This window comes from Leptonychotes weddellii, chromosome 4, assembly GCF_054177405.1.
Source record: "Leptonychotes weddellii isolate Sample4059 chromosome 4, ASM5417740v2, whole genome shotgun sequence".
Taxonomy (NCBI): domain Eukaryota; kingdom Metazoa; phylum Chordata; class Mammalia; order Carnivora; family Phocidae; genus Leptonychotes; species Leptonychotes weddellii.
In genome coordinates this window covers 90,349,207-90,365,682 of record NC_138372.1, presented here as the reverse complement: position 1 = coordinate 90,365,682, position 16,476 = coordinate 90,349,207, and the positions used below count along the sequence as shown (strand labels likewise).

The window sequence follows — 16,476 nt, the reverse complement described above, 5'->3', positions numbered from 1 at the left end:
ACATTTTTTAACAAACTGCCGCTCTTATTTCCACACACAGTATAGAATAGAATGGGAAATGAGAGGGGTGGTCTTTTAACTCAAAACACTTCTTTATTTTCCCCTGTACAAAGGTCAGACAGAGAGTGGCTAAAGAGGGAAAGTTCGCAGTATGGGGCCTCAGTCTAAAAAAACCAATGCGCTTCCACAGTGGTCAAAAGGTAGAAGTGGGATCATTTCCTACCTCGCCCTGAGTTGATTTGTTACAGGGGAGTAGTATTACTTTTTTCTGAAAAGCATAACTTAATTACATCCACATTACAATGTAAGTACAAAACCGCTAAGACAGGCAAAAACTACGTGGGAGCCGGTTAGTGGAGGAGTATTTGTGCCACTGCTCCCCCTCCTCCATCTCTTTGCTATGCACGCAGCATGTCACTACTGCACCCAGAGGCACAGGACCCAGCTGCCACCGGGCTCGGGAGAGGCCTGGAGGGCGGACAGCCAGATCTGCACCTGGCCTACCAACCGAGTCCTGTCCTTGCGTACCTGGCAACTCACGTGGGATGTGGGGTTGCCGACCCGTTCCATGTAGGACCTTTAAAGTACTTGGACAGTTATTTTATCCTAACAACAGAGCTGGTGAGACAGAATTTGTCTAAATTGGGAAACTTAACGGAATTTCAGAAAACTCGGAAACAGTTTCTGCTATGGTGGCTAAAATCGGAGGTTGTGACAGACCTTCCTTAAAAAATTATGTATTAAAAAAAAAAAAAATTATATATTAACTAATTTGGCCCAACCCTGTACCTGTGTCCTCAATGTTAACAAAAATCTTCATTAGAGCCATTCCAGAGCCTCGGCTTTCTCTATACACTTTTTTCTAACCACAGGTCAGGCTAAGTTTATAGCAAAAGGGGAAACAATCACTGGTAATGAGCAGATTCAGCATCAGAAATGATGCCACAGGCATAATTTTTGTTTGTTTGTTTTTAATTTTTAATTTTTTAATTTTATTATCTAACACTGGTCTTCTCATAAATTAATGACATATGACCAGAAGTATTCTCTCTTAGCTGAAACACGTCCACTCTCTGCCGGCTCACACAATTCAGGAAATAAGAGGTTATGAAGGCATTTGTATACCATCTCTGGAAAGCCAAGTCAATGCTGTGTTTTTGTCCTCTTGTTTGTTCTTCTCTTGATTCTTCTGGGTCAGGATGAGTGCAATCATTGTCAGGGTTTTCCCTAATCCCATATCATCCGCTGGAAAAGGAAAACCAAAGTCAGAGAGTTTATCACTCAGGGCAAAGAATCACCTCCATTTCAAGAGAAGAAACCACTGGCAGACCTTGGCCCTTACTTCCTGCTGCTGGTCTAGGCACTATTCTTTCCGACCCTTACAAATCCTCGCCTCTGTGTACGAAGAGGAACCCTAGCCCCTGCTCCTCATTTTCTAGATCAGAGACATTTACTGTGACTTTTGCAAAACTTAAAGCTTATTATTTAGACCTTGCTCTAGTGTTCACAATGTATTGTTACTTATCTAATGCATTCCCTGGTATCTGTCTCAGTTTGGTGATACTGCCCAGTTTTTTAATTTTTCACTCCCCCAAAGCAGAAAGATCCAGTAGATGGAGTTAATTCAAAACAGTCCCCCATTCCCTTAACTTATTCATCAAAGAGGGGCATAAACTAACATTTCTAAGGTACTGTCATTGTGCCGATCACTGAACTTCCCTCATTGAATTTCCTATTTGTACCCTATAAAATATTCTCATCCTCACTGTAACAGTTTAAATAATCATTCTGACATAAGCAGAAGTAAAATGTCACAGCGTGGGTTCAGGTTCAAATTCTGGCCCCGCAACTGTGCAGATAAGGAGTTAACACAGCAGCCCTCACCACTATCCTCGGGAAGGCCTGCTGACAGGGTTGGCCGTGGGCTGGCATCTGGGAACTCCAATTCAAGCAGGGTTCCCACCACTTTCAGAACTTCTAAGAGTGGCTCACTGTGCCTACACTGTGTGCACAAACACTATGGTTTATGCTGAACATCTGCTTTCCTTTTGGAAGCCTGGCACTTCAGGACCGACCAGGCCTGAAGCCACCAGTGTGACCAGCTCCCAGTAAACACCTGGGGCCCAAACTCCCCTGCTTGGCAACATCTTACATGTGTGACTTCACTGCGAAAGGCCTCTGGAAGCTTCCACCTGGTATCCCCTGAACTTTGTCCCGTGGGCCTTTTCCCTTTGCAGATTTCAACTTACAACACATCAGAATAATTTTATTTTTTTATTTTGTAATAAATCCTAGCCATGAGTACGACTATATGCTGTGCATCCTCCTCACAAATCATCGATCCTGGAGGTGGTCCTGGGGAGCCCCGTCACAGCCACTCACTAGCCACTGTGGCCATCTGTCATGTTTTCTAGAAGCTGAGCACCTTGGAAAATTTTAGTTCGGTGAGTCTCCAAAGCAGAACACAGAAAACTGGCTTTCTAGGGTCCCCTGCACCTAAGGCCCCGGCAGTGTGCCTTGGCTCTGGAGAACACACGTACTCACACAAGAGTTCAATTCAGATGTAAGCAACTTGAGAAAAGAGGCTCCCTGTGAAATCCTTTTTCAGGATTTCAGGAAGCAGGAAGGGGTGGAGACAGGAGTCTCTGACTTTGGGGTGGCAATGCTTTCCTTTAGAGTCTGATGGAGCAAAGCAGCCATGACAGTTCCCACAAGACCCTCAGGTTCTTACTTGACTTTGGCCATGCTCCTAGACGTCTGGCCTCCAGCCTGGCTCTCCACCCCTCCCAGAAACTCTCTGTGCCACCAGAGAATGAACTCTCCCTCTGCTTAAATAGCCACAGTCAGCTTCTACCACCTGCAGCCACAACCTGACCGATCCTACAGCTGTATACTCTTGACTATGTTGCTTTACCATCCTGCACCTCCGTTTCTTCATCTGTAAAAGGGGGGCAGCAGAATGCCCATCCCAGAGCTGTTGACAGGATCAAATGAAACAATACACATGTTGGCTCTTAACGTAACACCAGACTCACCCAGAATTCCTCCGTGTGGCTTCTGACTTTCCCTCCATAGCAACCAGGCCAACGCCTGCTTCTGGTGCAGTAGCAAAGGGAGCTGACAAAGGGAAGAACCAAAAGCTGAGTATAAATTCCTCAGGAGGGGCTGGATCCTGACTACACGGACTCCACGCTCTCCTCTCCTCTTTTCTGTAAGCGATCCTCCCAATATTCCAGCTGTCATGGGGCTGCTCACTGCACCTCAGAGGTCCTTGACTCCACCTCTCACCCAGGGTGACCGCACGTCCTGCCTGGGACAGACTTGCCCCTACTGGCCAGCACGTCTATCAAGAGCGTCCCTCAAGTGAGAGTCTCATTCTGTCTGCTTTCATCAGCCAGGCAGTTTCTACTGCTTGCAACCAAGACCTCTGACCGGCCCCCTTCCTTTCACTGATGAACCATTCCGATGGTTCTTCCTCGTTCTCTCTTAAATTCGACTCTCCTCTCTGTAGGCAATGTCCCCATCTGCACCGTGAGTCATAAATTTGGCGGACACCCCCTTCCAGTCTTTTCTTACTCATCTTGTACCCCATGACAAAAACAATCTTCAGAAAACACCTGGCTCACGATTCTATGTGATGTCATCCCATCTCCTGAGCGAGGCTATCTGAGCTGCTTCCCTGTGCCAGGTTGTACTGCAAGGGAGGGCCCCGCTCAGGGATGTCACCTGCTCCCCATCTTCATTGGCTAGTCCTGCTCGTGGCCTCTTCTCTCTAACCGCAGTGTTTGGCTTTACCCTCTCTACTACTTCGGGCTTGCAACGTCGTGAAGGCACAGGGTAGGCAGGCAACAAAGAATTCTTTACCTACGGTGACTCTTCCCTTATTTTGAATTCCTTTTGTACATCGTATACCGTCTGTGGTCCGTTACAGAGCACATTTTACCTTTGTTTTCGTGTCATTTTCTAGTTGTTTCATATATATTGTAGATGTACCTCCCCCCAACTAGTTAAGAGCAGTAAGTCCTTTGCATCCTTGTGGCACCTACCGAAGCTCAATAAATGGGTCTTCTATTGCTATCGACCTACAGAATTTTGTGGCTTTAAGAAAAAAAAAAGTGGGTTTTGTACTTTCTTCTCAGTGCTAAACAGGAGGAGAAAATACTAGAAGGGAAGCCACGAAAGCATTATCTGTAGGAAAGATCCATCAGGAGGGCAGCCCCCCAGGGTCTCCCGGTCCGCGGTGCAGGGACACCCTTCGAGCACAGTCTGCACCACGAGCCTCCCCTGGCTCACCTTCAGCCCAGCTGGATCCTCTGCCACGGCTGTCTCACCGGGCCGAGACTCAAGGGACGCGTGCAGCTCATCAATGGCTTTACTTATGATTTCCCACATGGCATGGGGGCCGTCCTGTTTCGTAGGACCTGCGTACAGACAGGTGGTATCTAAAGGGTCACAAGTGCTCCGCCCTGGCTAACGATGCAAACCGGCAATTCACGATTTGCCAGGTAACCGATCTGCACGGACTACAAATTCTCGCCCCTCGATTTTCCTTCCTCGCAGGCTCCTCTAGCCCCATTTCCTGTTTGTTTGTTTAACCACACGCTTAACATAATAAAGGGCAAAGTAACAGAAAGTGTAATAAAAAGAGAACTTGTAGTATTTTTGGTAGGCCTTTTTTTTTTTTTTTCTCCAGTTTCAAAGAGGGGGCAGAGGAAAAGGTAATGCCATCATTATTTTAGGAAGAAAAGATCCTTGGAGCTGGGTGCAAAGAAGGGAAGCCAGCAACAGGGAAGGCTGGGCTAGGTTAAATCCGTGGATGTTTAGGTAGACAGGGAGACAGCCCCTGATGTGCACCTCACACGCTGACCGCACTGTGCCAGGATTTTGAGAGAGCGAGCATGCACGTATGTGCGAGTGTGCAAAGCGGGGGGGAGCAGAGGGAGAGGGACAAGCAGACTCCCCACTGAGCACAGAGCCCAACGCAGGTCTTGATCTCATGACCCTGAGATCATGACCTGAGCTGAAATCAAGAGTCGGATGCTTAACCAACTGAGCTACCCAGGCGCCCCGAAACGAACGCATTTTCTGTTCCTTTTTAGGCTGGCCTCAGCTGCATCTGGCACCGAATCTATTTCTGACCCCCTGTTAACTATCACTCTTCCACTTTCTCCCTTTCCTTCTTTTTTCGGTTTCCTTGCTTCTTTCCTTTTCCCGTTCCAGTTCTCTAGTGCTCCTCAGCTGGGAGAAAACTGGCCTTAGTTTTTCCAGTCACTACCAGCCAACCAGACCAGTGAGCTCGGGTCCCATCTCCTGATCAGCAAACCAACCCATCCTAGGACATATGATCTTTATTTGCAGTTACTTCTGAACCACAGTTTTCTGGAAAGTTCAGGACGGAAACTCCTTTAAATAGGGTGTCACTGCTCTCGGTGGGTCTTTGGTCATCAGCTTGACTTCCGTCACTTCTCTGCTCTGCCTTAACACATGGGGTGCAAATGTGCCCGCTGGTCTGCCTACCTCATCGTGGTGTAAGTTTAAGTTTTCATTCACAAACATTTACGAGAGGATTCCCATGTGCCGGCCACTGGGTTGACTGATTACGGCCGGTGAACAAGGCAGGCACAGAAATCTAAATGCTGTGCAAAGCTCAGCTGAGCATCACAATCTGTATCATACAGGCAACTGACAACTCCAGAACGGCCTCTCCCTTCACATGGGCACAGAGACATCTCCTCGGCAGCCTTTAACTTGTAGGGGTAGCTATTCACCCCAGGGCCAGGCCCCTGGATCTTACCTCCATAGCACCAACTGGATCCCCCAGCAGCTACCGGGCAGGCAGCCTTCAGTCCTTGAGAACCCAGAGGCTGGAGACCCTGGCCCTGCAGGGGTCGGGGAGGCACCAAGTGAGGGGGCTCAGTGGTACTTTTGGTGCTGTGTCTCTGTTGTGGTACTGGAGCGTTACTCTTCTCATTAGTGTCTGCTCAGTAAAAACAAAAAAACAAGGAAAGAACAGGCTACAGTTCAGGAAAGCAAAGGAATTATATGTGTGAGAGGAGGTCAAAAGAGGGTGGGATCACTACCACTCCAACGAGCTGGGGAAGACCTCAAGAGCACAGCACTGAAAAGTTCTTAAACGATGGGAAAGAGTTGAGTCCACAGGAAATGAAGGAAGTTTTTATAAATCACAAGTGTAATTTTGAAAAGCTCAGAAGTAGATAATCAGATGGAAAGGTGAATGGGTCAACATATTCTTTATTGAAAGGGCTTCTCGAATGTCTCTTTTAAAGTTCCTGCAAACCCCGAGTTCTGGGGCGTAACCCATTTTACCTGGCTCTGCGGTGAGGGCAAGAGCACCAAGGGCTTCCTCCAACTCCTGAATTTGCTGGAGCAACTTCTGACCCTTGTCTGGAAGAGCCTGGATGTCCACCGATCTCAGTGTGCTCTGAAAAACAGATCCTGTAAGATGACCTCCCGCCTCAAGTTGTTAGAAAGACAGTTTCAGATTAAAGTAGCCTAAAATGTGAAAACTCTGAAATCAGCATCCTTTAAGTGTATGTGTGAAAACCAGTGTTTGGTTTGGTTTGGTTTGGTTTTTTTTTATTTTTTTAAAGATTTTATTTATTTATTTGAGAGAGAATGAGAGACAGAGAACATGAGAGGGAGGAGAGTCAGAGGGAGAAGCAGACTCCCTGCCGAGCAGGGAGCCCGATGCGGGACTCGATCCCGGGACTCCAGGATCATGACCTGAGCCGAAGGCAGTCGCCTAACCAACTGAGCCACCCAGGCGCCCCTGGTTTGGTTTTGTTTTAAACCCGACGGATTGACTAACCCTGAAAATATAAACCCAGGAAAAGACAGAACTTAAATATTCACCCACAAAACCTTTCTCACGTTGACATGTCTGACTTGCTCGTGGACCCCAGCAAGCAATGCTCTGACCTTAAAAACAAAGCACATGGTAGGTCAGTAGTTACCTTCTTTTGCTTCAGTTGTGTTGTGAGGTACACACGTTGGGCTGCTGGGTCTGAAGGCTCCACCTTCCTGGAAACACCCGAGGCAGGAGATGGTTTTCTCTGCACACTCTGACCAGGGAACGGGAGGTTCTCCTCCTTGTGTGAGTCCGGAGTCGAGTCAAAGAGCAAGGGAGGCTCAGAGGAAGTGAAAACGGCATTATTCTCGTAACGGTCGCCACGGCTGGAGGCCGCTTCCGGCCTCTGTCCCAGGGAGCGCCCTGTGGCCGGTGGCGCAGGCCCATCCCCAGGCTCTGACTGTCGGGTGGTCTGCGAGCCTGGCTCATCCCTTGCCTTTGTTTCTCTAGCCTCCCGGCTCTTGGGGTGCTCTTTGCTGACGTGTTCCCCTTTCTGGGGCTTGCTTATTGGGTTCCGACTGTGAATAATTCCAGGCAAAGGCTTGGTTTCCTTTTCCCTCAGAGGCCCTGATTTTTTTTGGACAGGATGACTCTCAACGTGTGATTTCTCCTGAAGAGACCCAGATGGTTTCCTCAGCTCCTCACCATGGCACTGCTTGGATTTAACCTCAGAAAGGTTTCTCATGTGCATCCCTTCATTCTCCCTTGCTGCACGCTGAAACTCTGTCTTCTCCCCTTGCAGCTGCTCTTGAGGTGCAGGTTGTTTTTTCTTTATCTCCAGGCCAGATGAGAGATCTTGCTTCGTCCAGCAGTTGGATTCAGGCTTCCATTCCTTCTTTTGATCCAAGAGCACATCTGCCTTTTCCTTTTGCTTCTTATCATTCATCTTATCCCCAGCTTCGCCTTTGGTGAACTGTTTCCAGAGAGACGGTTCTTGATTCTTGTCCAGGACCTTGAATGGGTTTCTCTGCTGGGTGGAAAGATAATGAAGAGGCTCACAGGCATGCTGAGACTTGTTCGTTACAGAATGCTCTTTGGAACGAGGCTCCTAAAAGACAAAGAAAATAAGCTTAATATAAAACATTAATGTGAGCATCATATCTAGAATGCCCTTTTTTCAGAGGAAATGGAAACAGTAGTCCAGTATTTCTGAACATTCCTGGGACCATTTCTGCCTCTAGGAAAGACTAGGTACCTAACACAAAGTATTAGTTTCTGAACAGTACTTTCAATGCTTGGTTCCTTCTCTGTCCGTGACTACTGATTTCCCGGGCCTCAAGGACAAGTAGTGACCAAATCAAGTGCTTTTGCAGTTGTAACAGCCACAATGTATACCTTTCACAAAAAATTACTCTCTCGAGATGAATTTATCCCCAAACATATACAGTGTCTTATGCTTGCTTTGAGTTTGGCTTTAGGGCGGTTTCACTGTAGGAATCCAGAGTCCTAAGTCTGAGCTACACCTCGACCAGTGGAAGTCTTGTCGCTTCCCTGGGCCGAGCCCCTCATGCGCTGGGCATCTATCAGTCTCTCACGGTCTAGGAGCTTACAAATGACACCCTGCTTATACCAACATCCAGGAGATAACCAGTCTATAAAAAGATGCTGAAGTCAGTCAAGTAAATCCAAATTTTTTCCTAAACAGAACAGTGACCACATTTAAGACCTTGAAAAATATTTAAGTGACATAGGAGGCAAATAATTAAATCTCCACTATAACCAAATAGTCCTTTGAATTAGAAGACCCGATAGGGTCCACGTTGCTTAAAGAAAAGAACTATCTTTCAGAGACAGTATGATGAAGACCAACCAGTTTATACTGGACTTCAAGGTCTTTTCGGGCAACACCACAGATTAAACAGTCTTAGCAGAGCAGGTTTGAAGACAGGAATAACTCCTACCTGCCATGGGATACTTCCGCACCATTGCTTCCCCGCTGCCTTACTTCTAATGCACTGGAAGAACAATCTAATGAAGTATAAAATACAAACAATCAAGGCTGTGGAAATCCATTGCAACGAGATAAATTTCTTTTTCAACCAAAAAACATCTTGCAATGTTTTGGAAGGTCACTTGAAACCAATTATTCCTACATTTACATTTAAAAATTCTCTACTGCACGGGGTATGTATAAGGGCTAAGAAATGAAAGAAAAGAGGAGTCGTGGAAACCAACATGTACACAGGTTTATTCTTTTTACTCTGCAAAGAATGACTAAAACAGAAACATGATCAGCAGTGGCTGCTAAAATCAGAAAAGGAGAGATAACCAGACATTAGGTATCCCTGATGGGAAACCACGGAACAATCTATATGGTAAAACAAAACGGAACTAAGCCAAACCAAAACAAACAAAAACTAACCCGGTTCAGGTCAAACCCCCAGATTCAATTACCAATTTACGGAAAATACAAACAACAGGAACACACAGAGCTCGGCCACGGGGATGTGATCTGTAAATCTTGACAGTGAGAAATGCTCCATGACAAACAAAATAAATTACAAGGGGGGAAGAAAATGGAGAGAGAACTCCAGAGACTTCAAAGACATATCAGTCAATTGCAACTGTGAACCTTATTTATTGATTTAAACAAATAAACAGAAAATTATTAAAAATAAACTATTTATGACATCTATGAAGCTCCTGGAAATCTGCACTCCAACTGGTTCAAAAGACAGAGAATCCCTATCTCTTAGAGCCATACACTGAAACATTTACAGAAGAAGTGATGTTATCTGGGATCTGTTCCAAAATATGGCAGGAGCTGGGGGCTACAGTGGGTAGAGTATACACAGAACCAGACTGGCATGAGTTGGTAACTGTTGAAGTTCGTATGCTGCATTATTCTATCTTGTCTACTTGTATATATTTGCAATTTCCCATTTAAAAAAAAAAGATTACATCAGACATACATCCCAATACAAGACTGTCCCTGCACCAGTAAACACAGCCTACACACCCACTACACAGAAATGGCTATGCTGCTCCATTAGCAAACGAAACCTCGCATGCGCTCTGGCGTCCCAGATTTTGCATGTGATTCTCCCTCCCTCCAAAGGATGTCCTCTTTATCCCTATTTGCCCACCACTTCCCCCATCACCAGTTGTCAAAGTCCTACAGGTCCCTCAACGTCCAGTTCGAGCCATACCTCCTTTGCAAGGTCTTCGCCCCATTCCCTTCCCTGTTCATCCACTATTATTTCTCTATTTCTGTTGTATTTAGTTGTATTACACTCATATCTGCCTGTCTGCCCGACTACATTTTCAGCAACCGGAAGGCTATAACCATATGTGATCTCCTTATTCCCAAGTATGCCTTGCCTTTTGTGCATAATTGTTCAGTATCACAGAATTAAATAGAGTGAGCTGATTTTTTCCTTACCCAAAATGATCCCTCAAACACATTGAATAGTCAGTCAAAGAAGAGCTTTCAAATATCATTTTACTTAATTGTTTAACTAGGTAATAAACTCAACCAAAAAGTATAAAATGGCCATGAAAAGGACCCCCTCACGGTACCCTATATGCCCAGTTCCCATCCCTTCCAAGTAACCATTCCTATTAGCTTTCTGTTTACCTTCCCAGAGATTTTTAAATGTATATTCAGATCAATATAAATATATGAATCTTAATTTCCTTTTCCCCACACCAATAGATAGCATAGTATCCATACTACTAAATACCTTCCTTTTTTTTTTAATGTCTTCAAAATTTTTCTAGAAGAACATATAAAGGGTTTACACACACACACACACACACACACATTTTTCCCCCCTACAGCTGCACAGTTAGTTTCCCACTATTTAGAGTTCCATTATTTATTTATCCAGAACCCTCTTGATAGACAGTTTGGTTGTTTCCAATTTTGTGCTACTAAAAACAATGTCACAATAAATTTTAATATATCTGAAGAGTAACTGCTTATTTCTCATACTGTATACTAGGGCCTTCTCTGTTTTCTTGATCAATTGCTTTCTGGATTTTATTTATTGCTGTTATTGAACTCATTAAATTCCATTTTTACCTACATTAATCCTTTCTTTCTCCTTTCTTTCAGTTTAATTTCTTGCTCTTCTCTAACTTCTTAAGTTAGTCCCGTGATATACAACATGAATCAAGACAGTCTGAGTCCCAATTCAAAATCCCCGGATGTCATTACCTCACCTGGACATGTAAGCAAAGATAAGCCTCAAATGAACAAGTGTTCCATAAAAGTCAAAGTAAAAAGAAAATAGGTCCAGCCCCTCTCATACAAACTCATAATTTTCCCATTCAAGCTCACAATTTTCTGAAAAAAATTTTACTGGTCTCTTTAGTTTTTCTCACAGCAATAGGATATTATATTGAACATGTGTAATAAAATTTCTGAGATGCTTCAAATGCATAACAATTCAAAGTATTGGCAAGAATAAATTTCTGCTGTTATTTTAAGTGTATCAAGACAAGACTATCTCATAAATCATATCTATTTGAAAGCCCAAGCCACTGCAGACTTTCAAAAGGGCAGGAACTTGGAGACCAAGAAGGGAGAAAACAACACATGTATGATTTAACTACTAAGCATGTATATGTTCTAGGCACGGTGCTAAAAATGCTTGTACTTGTGTTTTTATTAAAACCAATCTGGATGGGCTTCTCTGTTTTTAGGATAAAAAGTTTGTTATGTTTATTAAATTGCAAATCAACAAAGAAAGCAATGGAAATATATTCTCAGAGAAATCAAATATTGATTCTGCTATGAAGAAGAGTATAATTTCTGCAGTATATCCATTATTTCCCAGGACGTAAGCAATAAACAATAATGGGGAACACAGCCAGAGGAAGCCAGACCTCTTCAATGCTTCACGAGAAGGCATATCCTCCCTTCTTCCTAAAGGTTGATCGTCTAACCCAGACTTACACTCTCAGGCACGTTCACTTCAGCCAGGCCAGGAGTCTCTCGGGCTCCAGAGTCATCCTCCGTTGGTTCGAATCCCAGCCTCACTACATAATTAGCTCTGATTCCTCAGATACTTCACTTGACTAGTCTCTGTGCCAGTTTCCTTTTCTCTAAGATGGCCAAAAAAAAAAAAAAAAAAAAAACAACACACACACACACAAAACAAAAGAAGTACCTACCTCATAAGATCACTGTGAAGACCACATGCATTAATACATGTAAAGATAAGGTTCAGACCAACGCCTGACCCATATTAAGGACTTGCTAAGCAATAATAATCATTAGTTCACTCCCTCTGACCCTCTTGCTTATTCCTATATCCACACTTCTGCTTATAGCCCCCAAGTACTTATCTTTTACTGTATCCAAATTTTAAAGGTCATTCAAGGCCAGTCTCAACTCCTACACTATCTCAGTAACTTGTACCAGCATTAACCCCTTACTGCAGGTCTTACTAGATCACAGAAGCGCCTGCATTTGAACACATCCAATTTAATGCTACTACATGCAGATCGCGCTGGGCACCAGCCTTCCTGTGTCTGACTCTTACCCCAGTGGTGTCAGAGCCTCTTAGGAATACAGGTTCCCTTGTTTATATGAGCCAGCACTAGAAAAAACATAAAGCTGGATTTCTACCTCATTCTCTTACATTAAAATTCAAGATGGAACGAAAATGCAAACGTAAAAAATGCAACTGTAAATGTTCTGGGTAAAAAAAGAGAGATGAATTTTTTTTTAATCCTAACGTGAAGAAGGCTTTTCTAAGTGGGACCTGAAGCCCTGCAGCTGAGAGGTAAAGGATTTAGTAATTCTGGCCACACAAAAGTTTTAAATGTTCAGCTGCGGAAGCCACTGAGGGGCAGCAACATGGCTCTCCGCTACCCTACAGCCGTGAAAAAAAAGGTTTAAACTTCCATATGGCAAAAATACCATTAGCAAAATTATAAGACAAAAGGCAAAGTGGGAACAGTTAATTGTGACACACAGAGCTAACAGCCTTCACAAACAAGGATTCCTTCCATTACATAGCACAGTGCATGATACTCTACAATATAAATACAAGATGTACTAACTTTATTGAGGGGGGATCTTCATGGGGTGGTAGGACTTAAGGTGCTTCTGCACAGGCCTGGCTTATACCCAAATTTCTATCATCTCCTCAGAAAATCATCACTGGGCTATATCATCTGCACCCCAATTTTACCCAATAACCAACCACACAAAGGAATCTGCTAGACATGCAAAGATTCAAATGTTATTAAAAATATTTTTTTAAAGATTTTATTTATTTATTTGAGAGAGAGAGTAGAGCAAGAGAAAGAGCGCACGACTGGAGGGGTGGTAGAGGGACAGGGAGAAGGAGATTCCCCACTGGGCAGGAGCCCAACCAGCTGGATCCCAGGACCCTGGGATCATGACCCGAGCTGAAGGCAGCTGCGTAACCGACTGAGCCACCCAGGAGCCCCTAAAAATAAAATATTTTGAACATCCCACAACAACCAGTTTTTTAAAGAACGAAAACTTGTTTTACCTAGTTATAGATAAAAGAATACTTCCATCTATTTTGATTCTCTATCCTTGAGAAGTTGAAAGACAAAGGAGAGGAGGGGGAAACGGGAGGGGAGCAAACAAGAACTCAGGAAGCTCAGTGACAACGTCCACACTTGATCTGTAAATCAAGGTGTGTGTGCCACATCATTCAAGTCAGGGCAAGAGTTCTTCCCTCTAGTTCTACTGAGTAACTTTATTGTTCCTAAACAGAGGGCCAAGGCTGAAGGGTCAGTCAAATGCTGGTGAGTGGCACCATCTGGCGGTTAAGTTAGAGAACTGCATGCAAATGCACCTACATGCCAAGGAATGAAAAATGGGCATCTTAGCCTCCCCGGGGCTTACACCTCCTTCCCATTACTCTGCTGCACCTGTCTCCTAGTTGGGTTAAGCTTCAAACATACTGGAATTAAGTCAAAGATGTGAAGTACTTTAAGTTCAGTTTTCAGAAGAAAAGGTTATACTCCCTGAGGTCATTCTCCAGAGTACAGGGGTTCTGGCTATATGCACTAACTGTCTGCTAAGGAAGTCATCTATTGGCGTACCTAATTCTGTTAAAATTTCCAGTCTGTACTACCAATCAGGGTACTTATTTGTTTTTTGTTTTTTATTTATTGTGTGTTGTATGACTGTATTTTATTTGTCCTAAAACAACCTTTTAAAACCTCCAGTAAGTACCTCCTAGTAATGATGTTCTAGACTTGGGCTAAAAGAAAAACATTTGCATACTTTACTTTTCTATTTTATTTCTTTTTTTGGGGGGGGGGGAGGAAGACAGAGACTCTTAAGCAGGCTCCACACCTAGCGAGAAGCCCGACACAGGGCTCAATCTCACAACTCTGAGATCGTGACCTGAGCCAAAATCAAAAGTCGGACGCTTAACGGACTGAGCCACCCAGGTACCCCTTTACTTTTCGATTTTATTTTTTTTAATTAATTAATTTCTTTATTTTTAAAGGTTTTATTTATTTATTTGACAGAGAGACACAGCAAGAGAGGGAACACAAGCAGGGGGAGTGGGAGAGGGTGAAGCAGGCTTCCCCCCGAGCAGGGAGCCCGACGCGGGACTCGACCCCAGGACCCTGGGATCATGACTTGAGCCAAAGGCAGACGCCCACCCAACGACTGAGCCACCCAGGCGCTCTTACTTTTCTATTTTAAAATAACGATCAACTCTCAGCCTCATCTCCCTAATATGAAGAATGTTTGTGGTAAATTCTCAAAATTCCATCTTGAGCCTAGACCTTTCTTTGGAGCTGCACTGACTTCTCTAGCTGGTTTCATATATACCTAAGACATGATTAGTTCAAAGCTGTCTGTGTTGGCCACACATCCCAAACCTCCATCTATGTTACCTTTCTTTCCTTGTCTTGCTTAATGGTAAACTCATCACCCATAAATCCCAACTTAACAACCATTTACTGAGCACTCACAGCGAGCCAAACGCCAGACCGCGTGCATCAGATCCATGACCTCACCGAATCCTCACAACCCAGGGAAGCCGGGACTGCCAGGGTCACTATTCCTGAGGGGAAAATGAGGGAGAAAGGTACATGCTTAAATGCCCCACCAGAAAGTTGTCTTACTGATTTTCTTTCAGCAAGTTTTCCACAACCTAAGTCCACCCAACTCCACTGCCAATGCCTCAATCCAAGCACACCTTTCACTTAGAGACTAACGTGGATTCATCTAGAATCAGCTAGACCGTGGTCTGAATCCCAGCAATGCCACTCCACAACCCTGGGACCTGCTTCCTTTCCTAACCTCTCTAAATGTTAGTTGCCTCATCTTCCTGTCACAGAAGAGACGATGGCAGTAAGCAATACTGACGATGCCATTTACTAGACATTTAATGGCACTTCTGTATCAGCAGTCTCCTTGCCTCCACCATCTTCCTTTCTAACCAACCGTCCTCAGAGCTCCTCTTTTATTAATGCAAATTGGACCAAACATTCTTCAGTGGCTTCCTACAACCTAGAACAGTCTTCCCATATGGTAGAGGGTCCCCCCACCCCCAGCATCGCATAAATGGTTTTAGGTGTCAGGACATCCTGACTTCATGCTCTAGAGGCTTACAAGCCTCACTGTACTAACAAAAAAAAAACAGTCAAAAAGTGAAAATTTCAGAGTGCCTGCGTGGCTCAGTTGGCTGATCATCTGACTCTTGGTTTTGGCTCAGGCCATGATCTCAGGGTCATGAGACGGAGTCCCATGTGGGGCTCCGTGCTCAGCGGGGAGTCTGCTTGAAGAGTCTCTCTCTCTGCCCCTCCCCCTACTCTCTCTCTCTCTCTCAGATAAACAAATAAGTCTTTTTAAAAAAGTGAACAATTTAAAAATACCATTTACGATAGCATCAAAAATCATAACACTCTCTGAGGACTAAATTTAACAAAAAGAGTAGAGTACTCACTCTACAGTGAAAACTATTCAACAATGCTGGGGAAAAAAAAGCCATAAATACACTATGCTCATAGACTGGAAAATCAACATTAATGTCAGTTCTTCCCAAAAGGATCTATACAGATTCAGTGTAATACCAACAAGTTTTTCTAAGGAAATTTAGAATTCGATGCTACATTTTATATGCAAATGACCCAGAATAGCCAATCTTGAAAAAGAAGAATGTTGGAAGACTCATACTATCTTACCTGATTGTGTCAGGATAGGCAAAAGGACCAACAGAACAATTAGCAAGTTCAAAAAAACAGATCCATAACATGGTAATCACTGATTTTTTACGAAGTGCCAAGCATTTCCATGGCGAAAGGAAAGTCTTCCAAAATGGTGCTAAGACAAGTGAATAATATTCATTCAGTAATATATGGAAAAATAAATGACCTACTCCTATCTCATAAGATACCAAAACTTAATTTGAAGTAGATCACAGACTAAGCAGAAAAGCCATTAAGAAAACAAACTAACTATAAAACCTCTAGAAGAAACCCTTGGAGAAATTTGTGATCTTGGGGCAGGCAAAGATTTCTCAGAGAGAACACACAAAGCACAAAGGACAAAAAAATGATAAACTGGACTTTATAAAAATGAGAAATTTCTACTTTTCAAAAGGGAGTTAAGAAAACGAAAACCAAAGACTTGGAGAAAATATTCATTATATATGTAT

The 16,476-nt window shown here is 43.8% G+C and overlaps 1 protein-coding gene across 5 annotated transcripts in view; it reads right to left on the bottom strand.

Annotated features, from left to right (window-relative positions):
* The window catches only part of TTF2 (transcription termination factor 2), a 40,948-nt gene that overhangs the window by 19,331 nt on the left and 5,141 nt on the right, over positions 1–16,476 (bottom strand). For 4 of the 5 annotated variants that reach the window (XM_081815776.1, XM_081815778.1, XM_081815777.1 and 1 more), the window contains exons 4-10: positions 8,770–8,836; positions 6,975–7,916; positions 6,328–6,442; positions 5,795–5,977; positions 4,294–4,421; positions 3,036–3,117; positions 1,126–1,245 (exon numbers count right to left, since the gene is read on the bottom strand). In XM_081815776.1, coding sequence (XP_081671902.1) covers positions 1,126–1,245; positions 3,036–3,117; positions 4,294–4,421; positions 5,795–5,977; positions 6,328–6,442; positions 6,975–7,916; positions 8,770–8,836 — 1,637 coding nt within the window. Of the gene's footprint in view, positions 1–1,125; positions 1,246–3,035; positions 3,118–4,293; positions 4,422–5,794; positions 5,978–6,327; positions 6,443–6,974; positions 7,917–8,769; positions 8,837–14,788; positions 14,881–16,476 lie in introns of all 5 variants that reach the window. The other variant, XM_081815779.1, reaches the window with a different exon arrangement.